At 43.4% G+C, this 15,297-nt stretch overlaps 1 protein-coding gene across 1 annotated transcript in view; it reads left to right on the top strand.

The window, feature by feature from the left end:
• Positions 1-15,297, top strand: part of LOC121871372 (microphthalmia-associated transcription factor-like) — a gene marked incomplete in the record, with an annotated part of 114,221 nt that overhangs the window by 3,074 nt on the left and 95,850 nt on the right. Inside the window, 2 exon segments of the mRNA XM_042373593.1 lie at positions 496-877; positions 12,984-13,164. Of these exon segments, the coding sequence (XP_042229527.1) occupies positions 496-877; positions 12,984-13,164 (563 nt within the window).

Here is a 15,297-nt window from a genome sequence, read left to right as displayed (position 1 = left end):
ACCCGACCACACGACACGACCATACGACACGACCACACGACCCAACCACACGACCCGACCACACGACCTGACCACACGACCCGACCACACGCCCCGACCACACGATACTACACGACTCAACACAACACGCCGACTTAATGTGTCTTTACTGTTTTTTTAGGACATGTATAACACCTGTACTGTATGTCCCAGCAGTGTATTAGGACATGCATACTAGTTAGTTACCTAATTAGTGATGATATGTTGATAAGGTACAGTAATAGGACAGGTGTAACAGGTGTAACAAATGTCTATCAGGTGTAACAGGTGTAACAGGTGTAACAAATGTCTATCAGGTGTAACAGCGGTCTAACAGGTGTAACAGAGGTCCAACAGGTGTAACAAGTGTCTAACAGGTGTAACAGAGGTCTAACAGGTGTAACAGAGGGCTAACAGGTGTAACAGAGGGCTAACAGGTGTAACAGAGGTCTAACAGGTGTCTCTTTTGTCCAACAGTCCTCCATCGAACGTGAAGGTGCTGCCTACCACCTCCCGGACACAGCTCAAACAACAGCTGATGCGCCAACAGCAGCAGCAACAGGAGGCCAGAGACAGGGACGTTACAGCTGCATCTCGACTACACCACCATCACCAACTGCAACAACAACAACAACAACAACAACATCAAATACAACAACAGCAACAACAACAACAGCATAATCTCCAGCATCAGCAACAACAACAGCTGATTTATCAACAACAACAACAACAACAACAACAGCAGCAGCAGCAGCAGCAGCAACAACAACAACAACAACAACAACAACATCAACAGACTCAGGAGGGCATCGCTATTCCAGCCTCAGTGCCCTCCGACGTGCCTCCCCAGGTGTTACAGGTGAGTGTATCATCCCTCCCTCTAACATCCCTCCCTCCAACACCCCCTCCCTCCAACACCCCCTCCCTCCATCACCCCTCCCTCCATCACCCCTACCTCCAACACACCCTCCCTCCAACACCCCTCCTCCAACACCCCTCCCTCAACACCCCTCCCCCAACACCCCCTCCCTCCAACACCCCTCCCTCCAACACCCCCCTCCCTCCAACACCCCTCCCTCCAACACCCCTCCCTCCAGCACCCTCCTCCAACACCCCTCCTCCAACACCCTCCTCCTGCTGCCCCTCCACTCAACACCCCTCCCTCCAACACCCCCTCCCTCCAACACCCCTCCTCCAACACCTCCCTGCCCCCCCTCCCTCTAACATCCCTCCCTCCAACACCCTACCTCCAACACCCCCTCCTTCCAACACCCTCCTCCAACACCCCCTCCCTCCTTACCCCTCCCTCCAACACACCCCTCCCCTCCAACATCCCTCCCTCCAACACCCCTCCCTCCAACACCCCTCCTCCAACATCCCCTCCCCTCCCTTTTCTCCCTCCAACACCCCTCCTCCAACATCCCTTCCTCCAACACCCCTCCCACCTCCAACACCCCTCCTCCAACACCCCCTCCCTCCAACACCCCTCCCTCCAACACCCCTCCCCTCCAACACCCTCCCTCCCACCACCCCCTCCCTCCAACACCCCTCCCTCCAACACCCCTCCTCCAACACCCCTCCTCCAACACCCCTCCCCTCAACACCCCTCCCTCCAACACCCCTCCCTCCAACACCCCTCCCTCCAACACCCCTCCCCAACACCCCTCCCTCCCACCCCTCCCTCCAACACCCCCTCATATACTGTACCTCCTAATGTCGTATCAATAAAGATCTTCACCTGAAGTTGTCATTGTGGTAGAAATGAAAAACAACAGGTCTATATAAACTGGCATCTCTATATAAACTAGCATCTCTATATAAACTGGCATCTCTATATAAACTGTCTCTATATAAACTGGCATCTATATAAACTGGCATCTCTATATAAACTGGCATCTTTATATAAACTGGCATCTCTATATAAACTGGCATCTTTATATAAACTGGCATCTCTATATAAACTGGCATCTCTATATAAACTGGCATCTTTATATAAACTGGCATCTCTATATAAACTAGCATCTTTATATAAACTGGCATCTCTATATAAACTGGCATCTCTATATAAACTGGCATCTCTATATAAACTGGCATCTCTATATAAACTGGCATCTCTATATAAACTGGCATCTTTATATAAACTGGCATCTCTATAAACTGGCATCTATATAAACTGGCATCTCTATAAACTGGCATCTCTATATAAACTGGCATCTCTATATAAACTGTCTCTATATAAACTGGCATCTCTATATAAACTGGCATCTCTATATAAACTGCCATCTCCTATATAAACTGGCATCTCTATATAAACTGGCATCTCTATATAAGCTGACATCTCTCTATATAAGCTGGCATCTCTATATAAACTGACATCTCGATATAAACTAGCATCTTATAAACTGACATCTCTATAAACTGGCATCTCCTATAAACTGGCATCTCTATATAAGCTTCAGCATCTCTATATAAGCTGGCATCTCTATATACTGGCTGGCATCTCTATAAACTGCATCTCTATGTAAACTGGCATCTCTATATAAACTGGCATCTCTATATAAGCTGGCATCTCTATATAAACTGGCATCTCTATATAAACTGGCATCTCTATATAAACTGGCATCTCTATATAAACTGGCATCTTTATATAAACTGGCATCTCTATATAAACTGGCATCTCTATATAAACTGGCATCTCGATATAAACTGCCATCTCTATATAAACTGCCATCTCTATATAAACTGCCATCTCTATATAAACTGCCATCTCTATATAAACTGGCATCTCTATATAAACTGGCATCTCTATATAAACTGGCATCTCTATATAAACTGGCATCTCTATATAAACTGGCATCTCTATATAAACTGGCATCTCTATATAAACTGGCATCTCGATATAAACTGGCATCTCCTTAATCATATTCAGGTGATCTCAATAACGTAATCTTTTCACCTGTCATCTTCATTAATGAGATACAATTAAGGTGAACCATAAACCCCAATAATTAATAAAGGTAAATGAGAGACAGGTGAGACAGAGAGATAGGCGAGAGAAAAGAGTCAGGTGAGAGCGAAAGGTGAGAGAGACAGAAATAGTTGAAACAGTGAATAATAACACACACACACACACACACACACACACACACACACACACACACACACACACACTTGTTCCTATCCTCACCTTTTGCATATTAAGTGAGAGACATAAGTATTCACATTGGCTTCCTTGACTACAGAGACCCATAACAAATCATCAGACATAGAAAGTAATGTGTTTATGATCTACTCTTGATACATAAACTGTACTCTGGATGCATAAATTGTACTCTGGATACATAAATTGTACTCTGGGTGCATAAATTGTACTCTGGGTTCATAAATTGTACTCTGGATACATAAATTGTACTCTGGATACATAAATTGTACTCTGGATACATAAATTGTACTCTGGATACATAAATTGTACTCTGGGTTCATAAATTGTACTCTGGATACATAAATTGTACTCTGGGTTCATAAATTGTACTCTGGATAGTACATAAACCCTATTTTATATATTATATCCTTGTTATTTGTTATGGTGAGTGAGTGTGAGGCAGACTTGTGGGTAGATGGATAGATAGATAGACCTGGGTGGATAGATAGATCAATGGATAGACTGAGATGGATAGATAGATAGACTGGGTGGGTAGATAGATGGATAGTTTGGGTAGATAGATCTATTGATTGGATAGATAGATAGATAGACTGAGATGGATAGATAGATAAGAACTACTGAGGGTGGCTGCTGTTGTGGTCTCCTCCTGCACCTTCAGGAGGTCTTGACAGTGACCAAGTACACAGGGTGGTGGGTCTTACTTACCCTTGGCTGTCCCGCCGTCAACCAGAATAGTTCCTCCTGGTCACACACACACACACACACACACACACACACACACACACACACACACATATACACACACACGTTATAGCGAGAGATCTTCGTTGGACACTAGACCAATATTAAAACCTAACCTAACCTAACCTGGTGTGTCCTGTTGTTCACCTCCTACTCGTACTACTCCTACAGGTTCCTCAGGCAGCCTCTGGTGGTACTTGATGTTACTAACACGCTGTACTCTCAGACACTTATACCTGAAGGAGTCGACCGTGTTGAAGCATTATCCTGTGTCGTCAGTAGCTTCCTTCTACAGTTAGTGGCGCCAGTACTCATCTCTCTCCCTCACCCACACCCCTCCCTCACCTTCGGCTCTACCTCCCCACACCCCCTCCCTCATCTTCAACTCTCCTCACCCACCCCCTCCCTCACCCACACCCCTCCCTCACCCACATCCCTCCCTCACCCACACCCCTCCCTCACCTACAACCCTCCCTTACCCACACCCTCACCTCCAGCTCTCCTTGTGAAGCTTCGTGGATAGACTGGTAGTGGCGTGTGGATGAAAGATGAATATCCTTGTAGTGGAGTGGATAGAGGATAGAAAGATGCCTGAGGTGGGAGGAGTGGCGTGGGGGATAAGGGGGTGAGGGATGGGAGGAGGGGGGGGGGGGAACAATAAGTTAGTTCCCTGGGCTGGCTGGGGACATGTAATACATTGTGTTATTTACCTGAGAGAACAAGACCTCGACACTTACTTACATACCTAGGCAACCTGTGGTGTTATGGTCAGCATACTCGCCTGGCAAGCTAGCGAAACCCTGTTCGATCCCCAGGCAGGGTGAAACTATGGGCAAGTTTCTTTACGCCATTTGCCTCTGTCTACCCAGCAGTAATTGGGGACCTGGATGTTAATCGATTTGTATTGCGGGGTAATGGTTAGGTTAGGTTAGTCGCCTTGAAGTATGTGTGTGTGTGTGTGTGTGTGTGTTTATGACTGCTTTTGTGTGTGTGTGAATGTCTGTGTATGTGTGTGACTGTCTTTTCTGTGAATCTACCTGTTGACCTACCTGACTGACGCCATACAACTGTCCCTCTCCCCCGTCCCACATCAAACACAGGAATATAACCGATCGTAAACAACATCTCATTCTGTAGTGTCAAGGTTTATCGTGTGTGCTGTTAAATGAGTCAATGTGTTTACAAAAATACAACTAGTACATATTTTACTACTGTTATAATGATTGTAGTGTAGTGTAGTGTTGTGTTGTGTAGTGTTGTGTAGTGTAGTGTGGTGTGGTGTAGTGTTGAAGTGCCTTTGATCTTTAGTTAAGGTGAGGTTGAGTTGATGGTTGTGGAAAGTGGATGATAGATGGATAGATTTGTAGGTGAATAAATATATGGGTGTTTAAATAGAAGCTTTCGGGTTGATAGATAGATAATAGAGGCAGACAGACAGACAGACAGTCAGATATATGCACATATTGAGAGAGTCACATATATATCGTCACAGTTCAGTATCAACACACACACACACACACACACACACACACACACACACACACCTGCTCACTAATTAAGTCAATTTACGAACCCATAAGTCACCTACACTACAGGTATATACATCACACTTAATTAAGTATACTTACGGATATTACAAGTTACGTTTTAAGTATATATACGGTATAAGTGAGGGTTTTAAGTATAAGTAAGATATAAGTAGGTATTATCACCCTGGGTAAGGTGCTTAAGCTGAAGTCATGGTGTAATTTCGCCGCCATTACGTCATAGGTTTACAGTAGGCCTATTTAATATACTTTGAGGATTCTATCTATCTATTATTACCTATATGTCTATTTTTTTCTATCTATTTATTTATCTATCTATCTATCTGTCTGTCTGTCTGTCTGTCTGTCTATCTGTCTGTCTGTCTGTCTGTCTGTCTAACTATCTATCACAAATATGTATGTCTGTATGTATGTATGTATCAATCTTTATCTATCTATTCATTTATGTCTATTTCTTTTTATAGTGTGTGTGTGTGTTTGTATCGAAGATGTTATAGAAAACGTACACACACACACATACACACACACACACACACACACAACGTGAGGGCCCCGATATCTTGTTGGTTTTGTCTGACTGTGTACAGGTATACACGTATCTGTCTGTTTCTATTCGTGTGTGTGTGTGTGTGTGTGTGTGTGTGTGTGTGTGTGTGTGTGTGTGTGTGTAATTTCATCGTAATATGTGAGAGGTTTTAGCCCTTATCGTAATCAATATCTAGAAACTGACAGATTATAAAGTAGCCCACTCAGCCCACTCACGCCTTGGCCACCATTAAAGGGTAGCCCACTCACGCCTTGGCCACCATTAAAGGGTAGCCCACTCAAGCCTTACCCAACATTAAAGGGTAGCCCACTCACGCCTTACCCAATCATTAAAGGGTATCCCATTCACTCCTGCCCATTGTTAAAGGTAAGGGGTGGGGTAGGAGAGGGTATAATGCCCAGGGAGGCTCTAGATAGTTCTGGGGTTGGCACTGGCATGTGGTGCGTGGCAGGGTGAGGTTGAGGGTGCCAAGCGGGTGTCTGTCTCGGTGCCAAAACCTTTTATGAGTGATCTTTACCCTCAGGGCCCACGGCACGGCACCCTCACCCACCTGAAGATTACACACCCTAGCTTAACTTTATGCTAATCTAATCTAACCTATCTTAAACTAACCTAATCCGACTTGATTTAACCTAACCTAACCCATTTATTGATTTACTTAAGCTGCGTCGTGTGTGTGTGTGTGTGTGTTTTAAGTTTAGCGGTTCAGAGCACACACACACACACACACACACACACACACACACACACACACACACACACACATGACGCAGCTTAAGTAAATCAATAAATGGGTTAGGTAGGTCAGGTCAGGTCAGGTTATGGTAGGTCAGGTCAGGTCAGGTCAGGTCAGGTCAGGTTATGATAGGTCAGGTCATCAGGAATAGTGTCGCGTTCTTTTTTCTTATTAAAAGATGTACATTGATTATATTTGTTTATTTACCGACCATATATCTTATAAAATGTAAATAAATAAATTAATATAATATGTTTACATTTATAATTACGTCTTATTGTGAATTATATTACTCTCCTTTATATAGTGTTAACATTTATATAGCTAAGAAGATGTTTATATTAACCCGGTGTTATATAAGATCCCCGGTGTTAAATAAGATCCCCGGTGTTAAATAAGATCCCCGGTGTTATATAAGATCCCCGGTGTTATATAAGATCCCCGGTGTTAAATAAGATCCCCGGTGTTAAATAAGATCCCCCGTGTTATATAAGATCCCCGGTGTTAAATAAGATCCCCCGTTAAATAAGAGTCCCCGGTGTTATATAAGATCCCCGGTGCAAATAAGATCCCCGGTGTTTATAAGATCACGGTGTTAATAAGATCCCCGGTGTTAAATAAGATCCCCGGTGTTATATAAGATCCCCGGTGTTAAATAAGATCCCCGGTGTTATATAAGATCCCCGGTGTTAAATAAGATCCCCGGTGTTAAATAAGATCCCCGGTGTTAAATAAGATCCCCGGTGTTAAATAAGATCCCCGGTGTTAAATAAGATCCCCGGTGTTAAATAAGATCCCCGGTGTTATATTATTGATAACCGGAATGAGTTTATATATCACCGTCACGACTCCTTAAAGGGGGTAACTATATAATAAGTGTCGCCAGTTTTTTTCCGTACCATCTTTCCTTTGTCTCTATGGCTCCACCCACTCACCACTGTTGCCCAACCTCTCTATGCCATGGTGCCACGTTTATGTCGACTTATTTTAATATTATGTAATTGTTTTTTTGTTAGTTTATTTGTTTTCTCTCTTGTTCCTTCTAACTCACCGACGTTGCCACATCTTATTTGTTTATTATAGTGTGACGTCTCGGAATGACTTTTTATGTCTTAGAGGTGACGTCATATCACAGCCTTGACGTCATCCACGCGTCATGTACCACGTCATCCATTACGTCATTTACCGCGTCATCCATTACGTCATGTACCACGTCATCCATTACGTCATTTACCGCGTCATCCATTACGTCATTTACCGCGTCATTCAGGCCTGTGATAGATGTTTTGGGACACACACACACACACACACACTAGCCCTCTGTCTTGGCACTTATTATTGTTATATTTTATCACTGCACTGAGGTCTTTAATTAGATTAGTTTAGGTTGGGTTATTACTTACACCAGTCATCATAAACAGTTATAAATTATAAGTTATTTATCTTTTTGGTAACTAAAAGATATCCCAACCTAACCTAACCCAATATCCTGGACGGTGGGGAGGAGGGGGTGGTGGGGGATGGGGGGTGGGGGGAGAATACCTAGTACACTAAAAATAAAAAAATTCAACGAATTGATGGATTCCTAAGAACTCAGACGTGTGAGGCAGTGTTACCAGAGCCAAGGAACACCAATAATAGTATTACCAGTTTAGCGGAAGAAACGTCAAAACTAGCGCATTTCCGACTCTCTTGTGGGTGATAAGTCAATAGCTATTTCCGCTAGTAATATTTTTTTTAGCTGATTTTGAAATTTTTGGAAGGATTATATATAGGAATTATATTATAGTTGTGATAGATATATAATTTTGGGGGAGAATTAGTTATATAAGGGTTAAAATAGTAGGGAATTATTATGGTAGGTGGGTGTCAGGTAGATGCCTTCACTCTTCATAAGAACATAAGGAGTCTGCAATAGGCCTGTTGGCCTGTGCATGGCAGCTCCTGTCGAGAGTTACTACCACTCTCTATCATCCATGAATTTATCTAGCCTCCTTTTGAAACTTTCCAGCGTTCCAACACTTACTACAAAGTTGCTAAGCTTGTTCCACTCGTCCACCACCCTATTTGTGAACCAGTTCCTTCCTATCTCCCTCCTAAACCCTAAACTTATCAACTTAAATCCGCTGCTACGAGGTCCTGTCATAACCGGATGTATAGAAATTTTATCTATATCCCTTTATTGATTCCTTTCACCCACTTAAATACTTCTATCATATCTCCCCGCACTCTTCGTCTTTCTAGGGAATGCAAGTTAAGTTTCTTTAACCTATCCTGATATGGAAGGTTTCGAAGTCCCTGAATCATTTTTGTCATTCTTCGCTGCACCGACTCTAGTGAATTTATATCCATTCTATAATAGGGGCACCAGAACTGAACAGCATAATCGAGGTGCGGCCTGACTAGCGCAAGATATAGTTGCAATAAGACCTCTTATTACTTACACTTCTAGATATAAAACCCAATACTCTGTTTGCCTTATTTCGAACATTAACGCACTGTTTTCTAGGCCGTAGGTCCGGGCTTACAAGTACCCCTAGGTCTCTTTCACAAGTCGACTTCTCTAGGTTGATGTTGTTAAGGCTGTATGTTCTTATGTGTGTGTGTGTGAGGTCAAGGTTAAATATGGTAACGAATCTTCTTCTCATTTTCTTCTTTTCCTTAATTTTTTCATAAAGTTTTGCTCTTCTTCTTATTTCTTCGGTTTCTTCAATTTTCTTCTTATTCTTATTTCCATCTTTCTTCTTTTTCTCTTATTTTTGTCTTTTTCTTCCTGTTTCTTGTTCATCTATTTTTCTCGTTGCCTTTTTCTTCAGTTAAACATCAAGTGAAGATCAGTAAATGAGAGAGAGAGAGAGAATTACCTCACTTCACCTCAATGGCGTAAGTAATCGATAAAGCCCTCTTCCTCCCTTCCTTCTTCTCTTCCTCACCCTCCCTCCCTCCCTTACCTTCCCTCCTCTCCTTCCCTCCCTTACCTTCCCTCCTCTCCTTCTCTCCCTCTCTCCCTTTTGTTGGACGGGTCCTTTGGAAGCCATTGTAAGATGTTGTAAATAGATACCCGGTCTCTCTCTCCTCTCTCTCTCTCTCTCTCTCTCTCTCTCTCTCTCTCTCTCTCTCTCTCTCTCTCTGCACAGACTAATCCGCCGCCTTAATACGAACTCCTTCCCAGCCGTGACCTTCCAGTAAACCTGGGTCACGGTAGACGAAAAGAAAGCGACCATATAAGGATCAATCCATCACACGCTAATCCTACCCCCCTCCCCTTCCCTCCCCCTCCCTACGGCCGGGTTTGATGCCTCCCCACCTCCTCCACTTTATCGTTCACCTTGTCACATCTCTCTCTCTCTCTCTCTCTCTCTCTCTCTCTCTCTCTCTCTCTCTCTCTCTCTCTCTCTCTCTCTCTTCCTTGATTCATATCAGTCATGTTTCTTCTCCTTTCATCAATTACAGGATGGGTCCCAGGCTGGGCGATATTTGAGGATATTTAAAAGTGTCAGATTAAGGCAGTTAGTTTCCGTTATTACTGGTCCTTCTGGTAGCAGTTCTGTTGTTGTTTTCTGTTTTGTTGTTGTTATTCTTCGTCTTCTTCTTGTTTATTATTATTATTATTAGGTCAGCACTACCACCACTACTACCAACCGCTACCACACCCACTACCACAACTACTACCACTATCATAACAACCATTACTACCATCACTACCGTTGCCACCAGTACTACTACCACAACTAATCGGACACCCGGACACCACTTCAGGTTGTTAGATTGAACACGTGACTGAGGAGAAGCGAAAATTGTGTTGAGTTTAGTGGGGAGGGGGAAGGGGTGAGGGAAGAGGAGGTAGGGGAAGGTAGGGAGTAAGGGTAGAGGGTGAGGTAGGGGGAGGAAAGGGGGAAGAGGGTGTATTAACCATTTCTTAGCCACACAAGGGCTTCCTCAGTCTTATTTATCCGATTTGGGGGGGACATAAACTGGACACCTACTTTAACCCTTTCAAATTAGGACACCTGCCATAATCATTTTCAAATTAGGACACCTGCCATAACCCTTTCAAATTAGGACACCTGCCATAACCCTTTCAAATTAGGACACCTAAGAACATAAGAATGGAGGAAACTGCAGCGGGCCTATTGACCCATACTGGGCAGTCCCGTTTACACCCAACCCCTATTGCTCATATAAGCATCCAACCTATGTTTGAAGCTATCCAGCGTATTCGAGTTAATGATGATATTTGGTAACTTGTTCCATTCATCCACTACTCTGTTTCCAAACCAGTGTTTACCTATCTCGCGCCTAAATCTAAATTTGTCTAATTTAAAACCATTGTTACGAGTTCGCTCCTGGTTGGATAGTTTTAGTACCTTTGTTATATCACCTTTGTTTAGCCCTGACTTCTACTTATACACCTCTATCATACCGCCCCTCAATCTACGTCTCTCGATTGAGTGCAAATTAAGATGCTTTAACCTGTCTCTGTACTCAAGGTTCCTAATGCCCGGGATTAGTCTTGTCATTCTCCTCTGGATTCTTTCCAAGGATTCTATATCCATTCTGTAATAAGTGACCAGAACTGAACTGCGTAATCCAGGTGAGGTCTCACAAGCGCTAGATATAGTTTTAGGATGACCTCGCTAGTCTTGTAACTAACACTCCTTTGTATGAGCCCAAGTACTTTATTAGCCTTGTTACGAGCAAAAACACATTGTTTACTTGGCTTAAGATTCCTACTTATCATTACTCCTAAATCTCTCTCGCAGTCGGATTCCACAATGGCATCGTTGTTCATCTGGTAACTGGTTTCCCTGTTTACATCTCCTACACCTGCCATAACCCTTTCAAATTAGGACACCTGCTATCATCCCCCAAGTTAGGACACTGTCAGGTCTTGGACAATGAGAAAATGTCTTTGCAGTTAACGATATGCAATTGGGGGGTGAGGAATTTTTGGGACACCTAAGATAGTGGACATTCTTGGCACCAATACACGAGGTCACTGAGCATTTGTGTGGGATAATTTAAGATATGTAAATTGTAAATAAGATGTGAGGGAAGATGTGTAAATTGTAAATAAGGGATCAGGAAGGATGTGTAAATTATAAATTAAGTGTGAGGAAAGATGTGTAAATTGTAAATAAGATCAACTTGGAGTAAACGAATTCACATTGGCATCTACAAGGTGCTGTTGGGTTTTAATGAGAGGGCGACACACACACACACACACACTCACACACACACACACACACACACACACACACACACACACACACACACACACACACACACAGGAGGAGGAGGGGTGTAGCAGTAAGGTGCCCTGGTATATACTGTGTAGTGTGTAGAGAGAGACCTCTTCCTTCCTTCCTCCTCCTCCTCCTCCTCCTCCTCCTCCTCCTCCTCCTCCTCTCCTCCTCCTCCTCCTCCCTCCTCCTCCTCCTTCTCTTCCTCATCTTCTAACTTGTCTTTCTCCCTCTTTCTTTTTATCTTTTTTGTCAATTTCCTCCTATCTCCTGCCTCCTCCTCCCCCTTCCTCCCTTCTCTGTTTCCTCCTCACCCCCCCCTTCACTCCTCCTCCCCTTCCTCCTCTTCCCCCTTCCTCCTCTTCCCCCTTCCTCCTCTTCCTCTCCTATATGTTCTTTTATTTCTCTCTCTGTCTCCATATTCCTCCTGTGATCTTGTTTTTCCACCACAATTAATTCACTGCCACCAAGATGTTTACACTCACGAGGTATTGTAATAAATCAACAGTGTTTTCCCTCTTTATTTACTATGTATGTTTAGTGAGTGTGTGGCAGCTGCTTATCACCCGTCACATCAACCGAGATCTAAAGAGAACACCTTCAGTTTCCACACTCGTAACAACAACGAATAACAACGACAATTAGACGACGTACGAGTGTTGTGGTTGGTTCAGAAGTCGTCGTGACGTCATTGATATATCCGTGACGTCACTCTTGTAAATAAACAGGACCTAAGCTCTCGGAGGAAGATGGGTTTTTTTTTTTATGGTTGACCTTTCGTTGTGACCTTGACCTCTGGGTAATGGTCAATAAATTTTTACCACTTTATTTTGGAGTTTTGTTCTCTTAATAAACAAAGATTTATTCACATTGACCTGGTAGTCTCTTTGTTATAACAGAGTTTAATATTATTCCTCCGGACGTGAACTGTGTACCGAGTTTCTCTTATTAACCTAATGCTTCTCTACCTGTTCTTTGTTGATTACAGGTGCAGACGCGGCTGGAGAACCCGACCTACTACCACGTGTTACAGTCACAGCGTCGTCAGGTGCGGCAGTTCCTCTCTGGGGGCGGTTCTCCTCAGGACACCCCGCCCTCGTCCCTCACCCCAGCGCCCCCAGCTTGGCCCCACTCTGACCCCGGCGTGCCACGTGCGTCCGCCCCCCATGGTATGTATACTGGTGTTTACTCTCATGGTATGTATAGTATTTCCCCCTCCCCATGGTATGTATACTGGTGTTTCCCCCTCCCCATGGTATGTATACTTGTGTTTCCCCCTCCCCATGGTATGTATACTGGTGTTTCCCCCTCCCCATGGTATGTATACTTGTGTTTCCCCCTCCCCATGGTATGTATACTGGTGTTTCCCCTCCCGTGGGTATGTATACTTGCGTGTTTCCTCCGGGGTATGTATGGTCATGTGTGTTCACAGGGTATGTATGCTGTGTGTCCCCCAAGTGCAGGGAAGGGAGGGAAGGGAGGCAAGGGGGGGAGGAAAGGAGAAGGAGGGAGGGAGAGAGGAAGAGAGAGGGAGGGAGAGAGGAAGAGAAGAAGAGACGGAGGGAGAGAGAGAGAGATGGAAGGAGAGAGAGAGAGAGAGGGTTAATCTTTGGCCATAATGAGTAATAACCTGTAAACACACATTAAACCAATACTCCTTAGTACGGTAACTTATACTAATTATTGGACAAAACAAACAACACTCAACTATCACACGACTCATTAAATACTTATCGAACTGTCAGATGAAAAACTATATACAAAAAATTTTACTGAACGAATTTTGTCCGAAAGTTTTGTCCGATAACTGGATAAAAAATAATGTGACTTGAAAAGGTGGATTTGGCACCAGCACGAGTCCAAGGGTATGTATACTGTGTGTCAGGGTATGTATACTGTGTGTCAGGGTATGTATACTGTGTGTCAGGGTATGTATACTGTGTGTCAGGGTATGTATACTGTGTGTCAGGGTATGTATACTGTGTGTCAGGGTATGTATACTGTGTGTCAGGGTATGTATACTGTGTGTCAGGGTATGCACAATGTGTCAAATTATGTATACTGTGTCAGGGTATGTATATATGTGTCCAGGAACATGTATACTGTGTGTAGAATTATGTATACTGTGTGTCAGGGTATGTATACTGTGTGCCAGAATATGTATACTGTGTGCCAGAATATGTATACTGTGTGCCAGGGTATATACTGTGTGTCAGGGTATGTATACTGTGTGCCAGGGTATGTATACTGTGTGTCAGGGTATGTATACTGTGTGTCAGGGTATGTATACTGTGTGTCAGGGTATGTATACTGTGTGTCAGGGTATGTATACTGTGTGTCAGGGTATGTATACTGTGTCAGGGTATGTATACTGTGTGCCAGGGTATGTATACTGTGTGTCAGGGTATGTATACTTCTGTGTAAGACTTATCAGGCATTATGAATTATTTGACTGAGAGTGGATGGGTGGCTTGGGTGGTTGGGTGAGTGGCTTTAATGAGTGACCTTGGTGGCTTTGGTTGGGTGTTTGCAATGGGTGGCCGTGATAGACAGCGAGACAGAGAGAGAGAGAGAGACAGAGAGAGAGAGAGAGAGAGAGAGTGGGTTTGACAGGTAAAAACTTTCACCATAACATTACCATGCTGCTCAGGTAGGAATATTACCTATCTAGTACCTAACCTACCTACCTGTACCTACCTGTACCTACCTGTGTATTCCGGCCATCACCCTCACACACACCTGTATACGGTTTACGAAGTTGGACCTATATACACTGATTTTTTTTTTCAAGGGTGAACGAAGATGTAAATAGTTAACTTTTTGTTTCCCCAGGATGAATGATGTTTTTTTTTTCCATGTTGTATAGAAAGATCATGAATATTAGGATTTGTTTTCATATGACGACTTACGAATCCTTGAGAATATGTCAATGAGGGAATTGAGGTCACATACACACACACACACACACACACACACACACACACACACACACACACACACACACACACACACACACACCCCTAATTTTGTAAACTGTATCACTCTGTTTAAGTTATGTGTTTACGCCTTTATATTGATTTTATTGATTGTAAGAGAGCCATTAGCAAATCAAGGTGCCATTGTTAGAGCTGAGGGTTGGCGACCACAGCCCTCCACTTACAAACGTTCTCAATATTTACTAATTCTCCCACACTTTGCGTCTCTCTCACTTATCTACCTCTCCCCTGTCTTTCATACCTTCATTTTCATTTTTTTTTGCATTATTCACACATTTATTACATTTTATCCCATATTGTGGACAT

The sequence above is a fragment of the Homarus americanus genome, unplaced genomic scaffold (genome assembly GCF_018991925.1).
Source record: "Homarus americanus isolate GMGI-L3 unplaced genomic scaffold, GMGI_Hamer_2.0 scaffold45698, whole genome shotgun sequence".
NCBI classification, from domain to species: domain Eukaryota; kingdom Metazoa; phylum Arthropoda; class Malacostraca; order Decapoda; family Nephropidae; genus Homarus; species Homarus americanus.
This window is presented reverse-complemented; position numbering and strand designations above follow the sequence as displayed.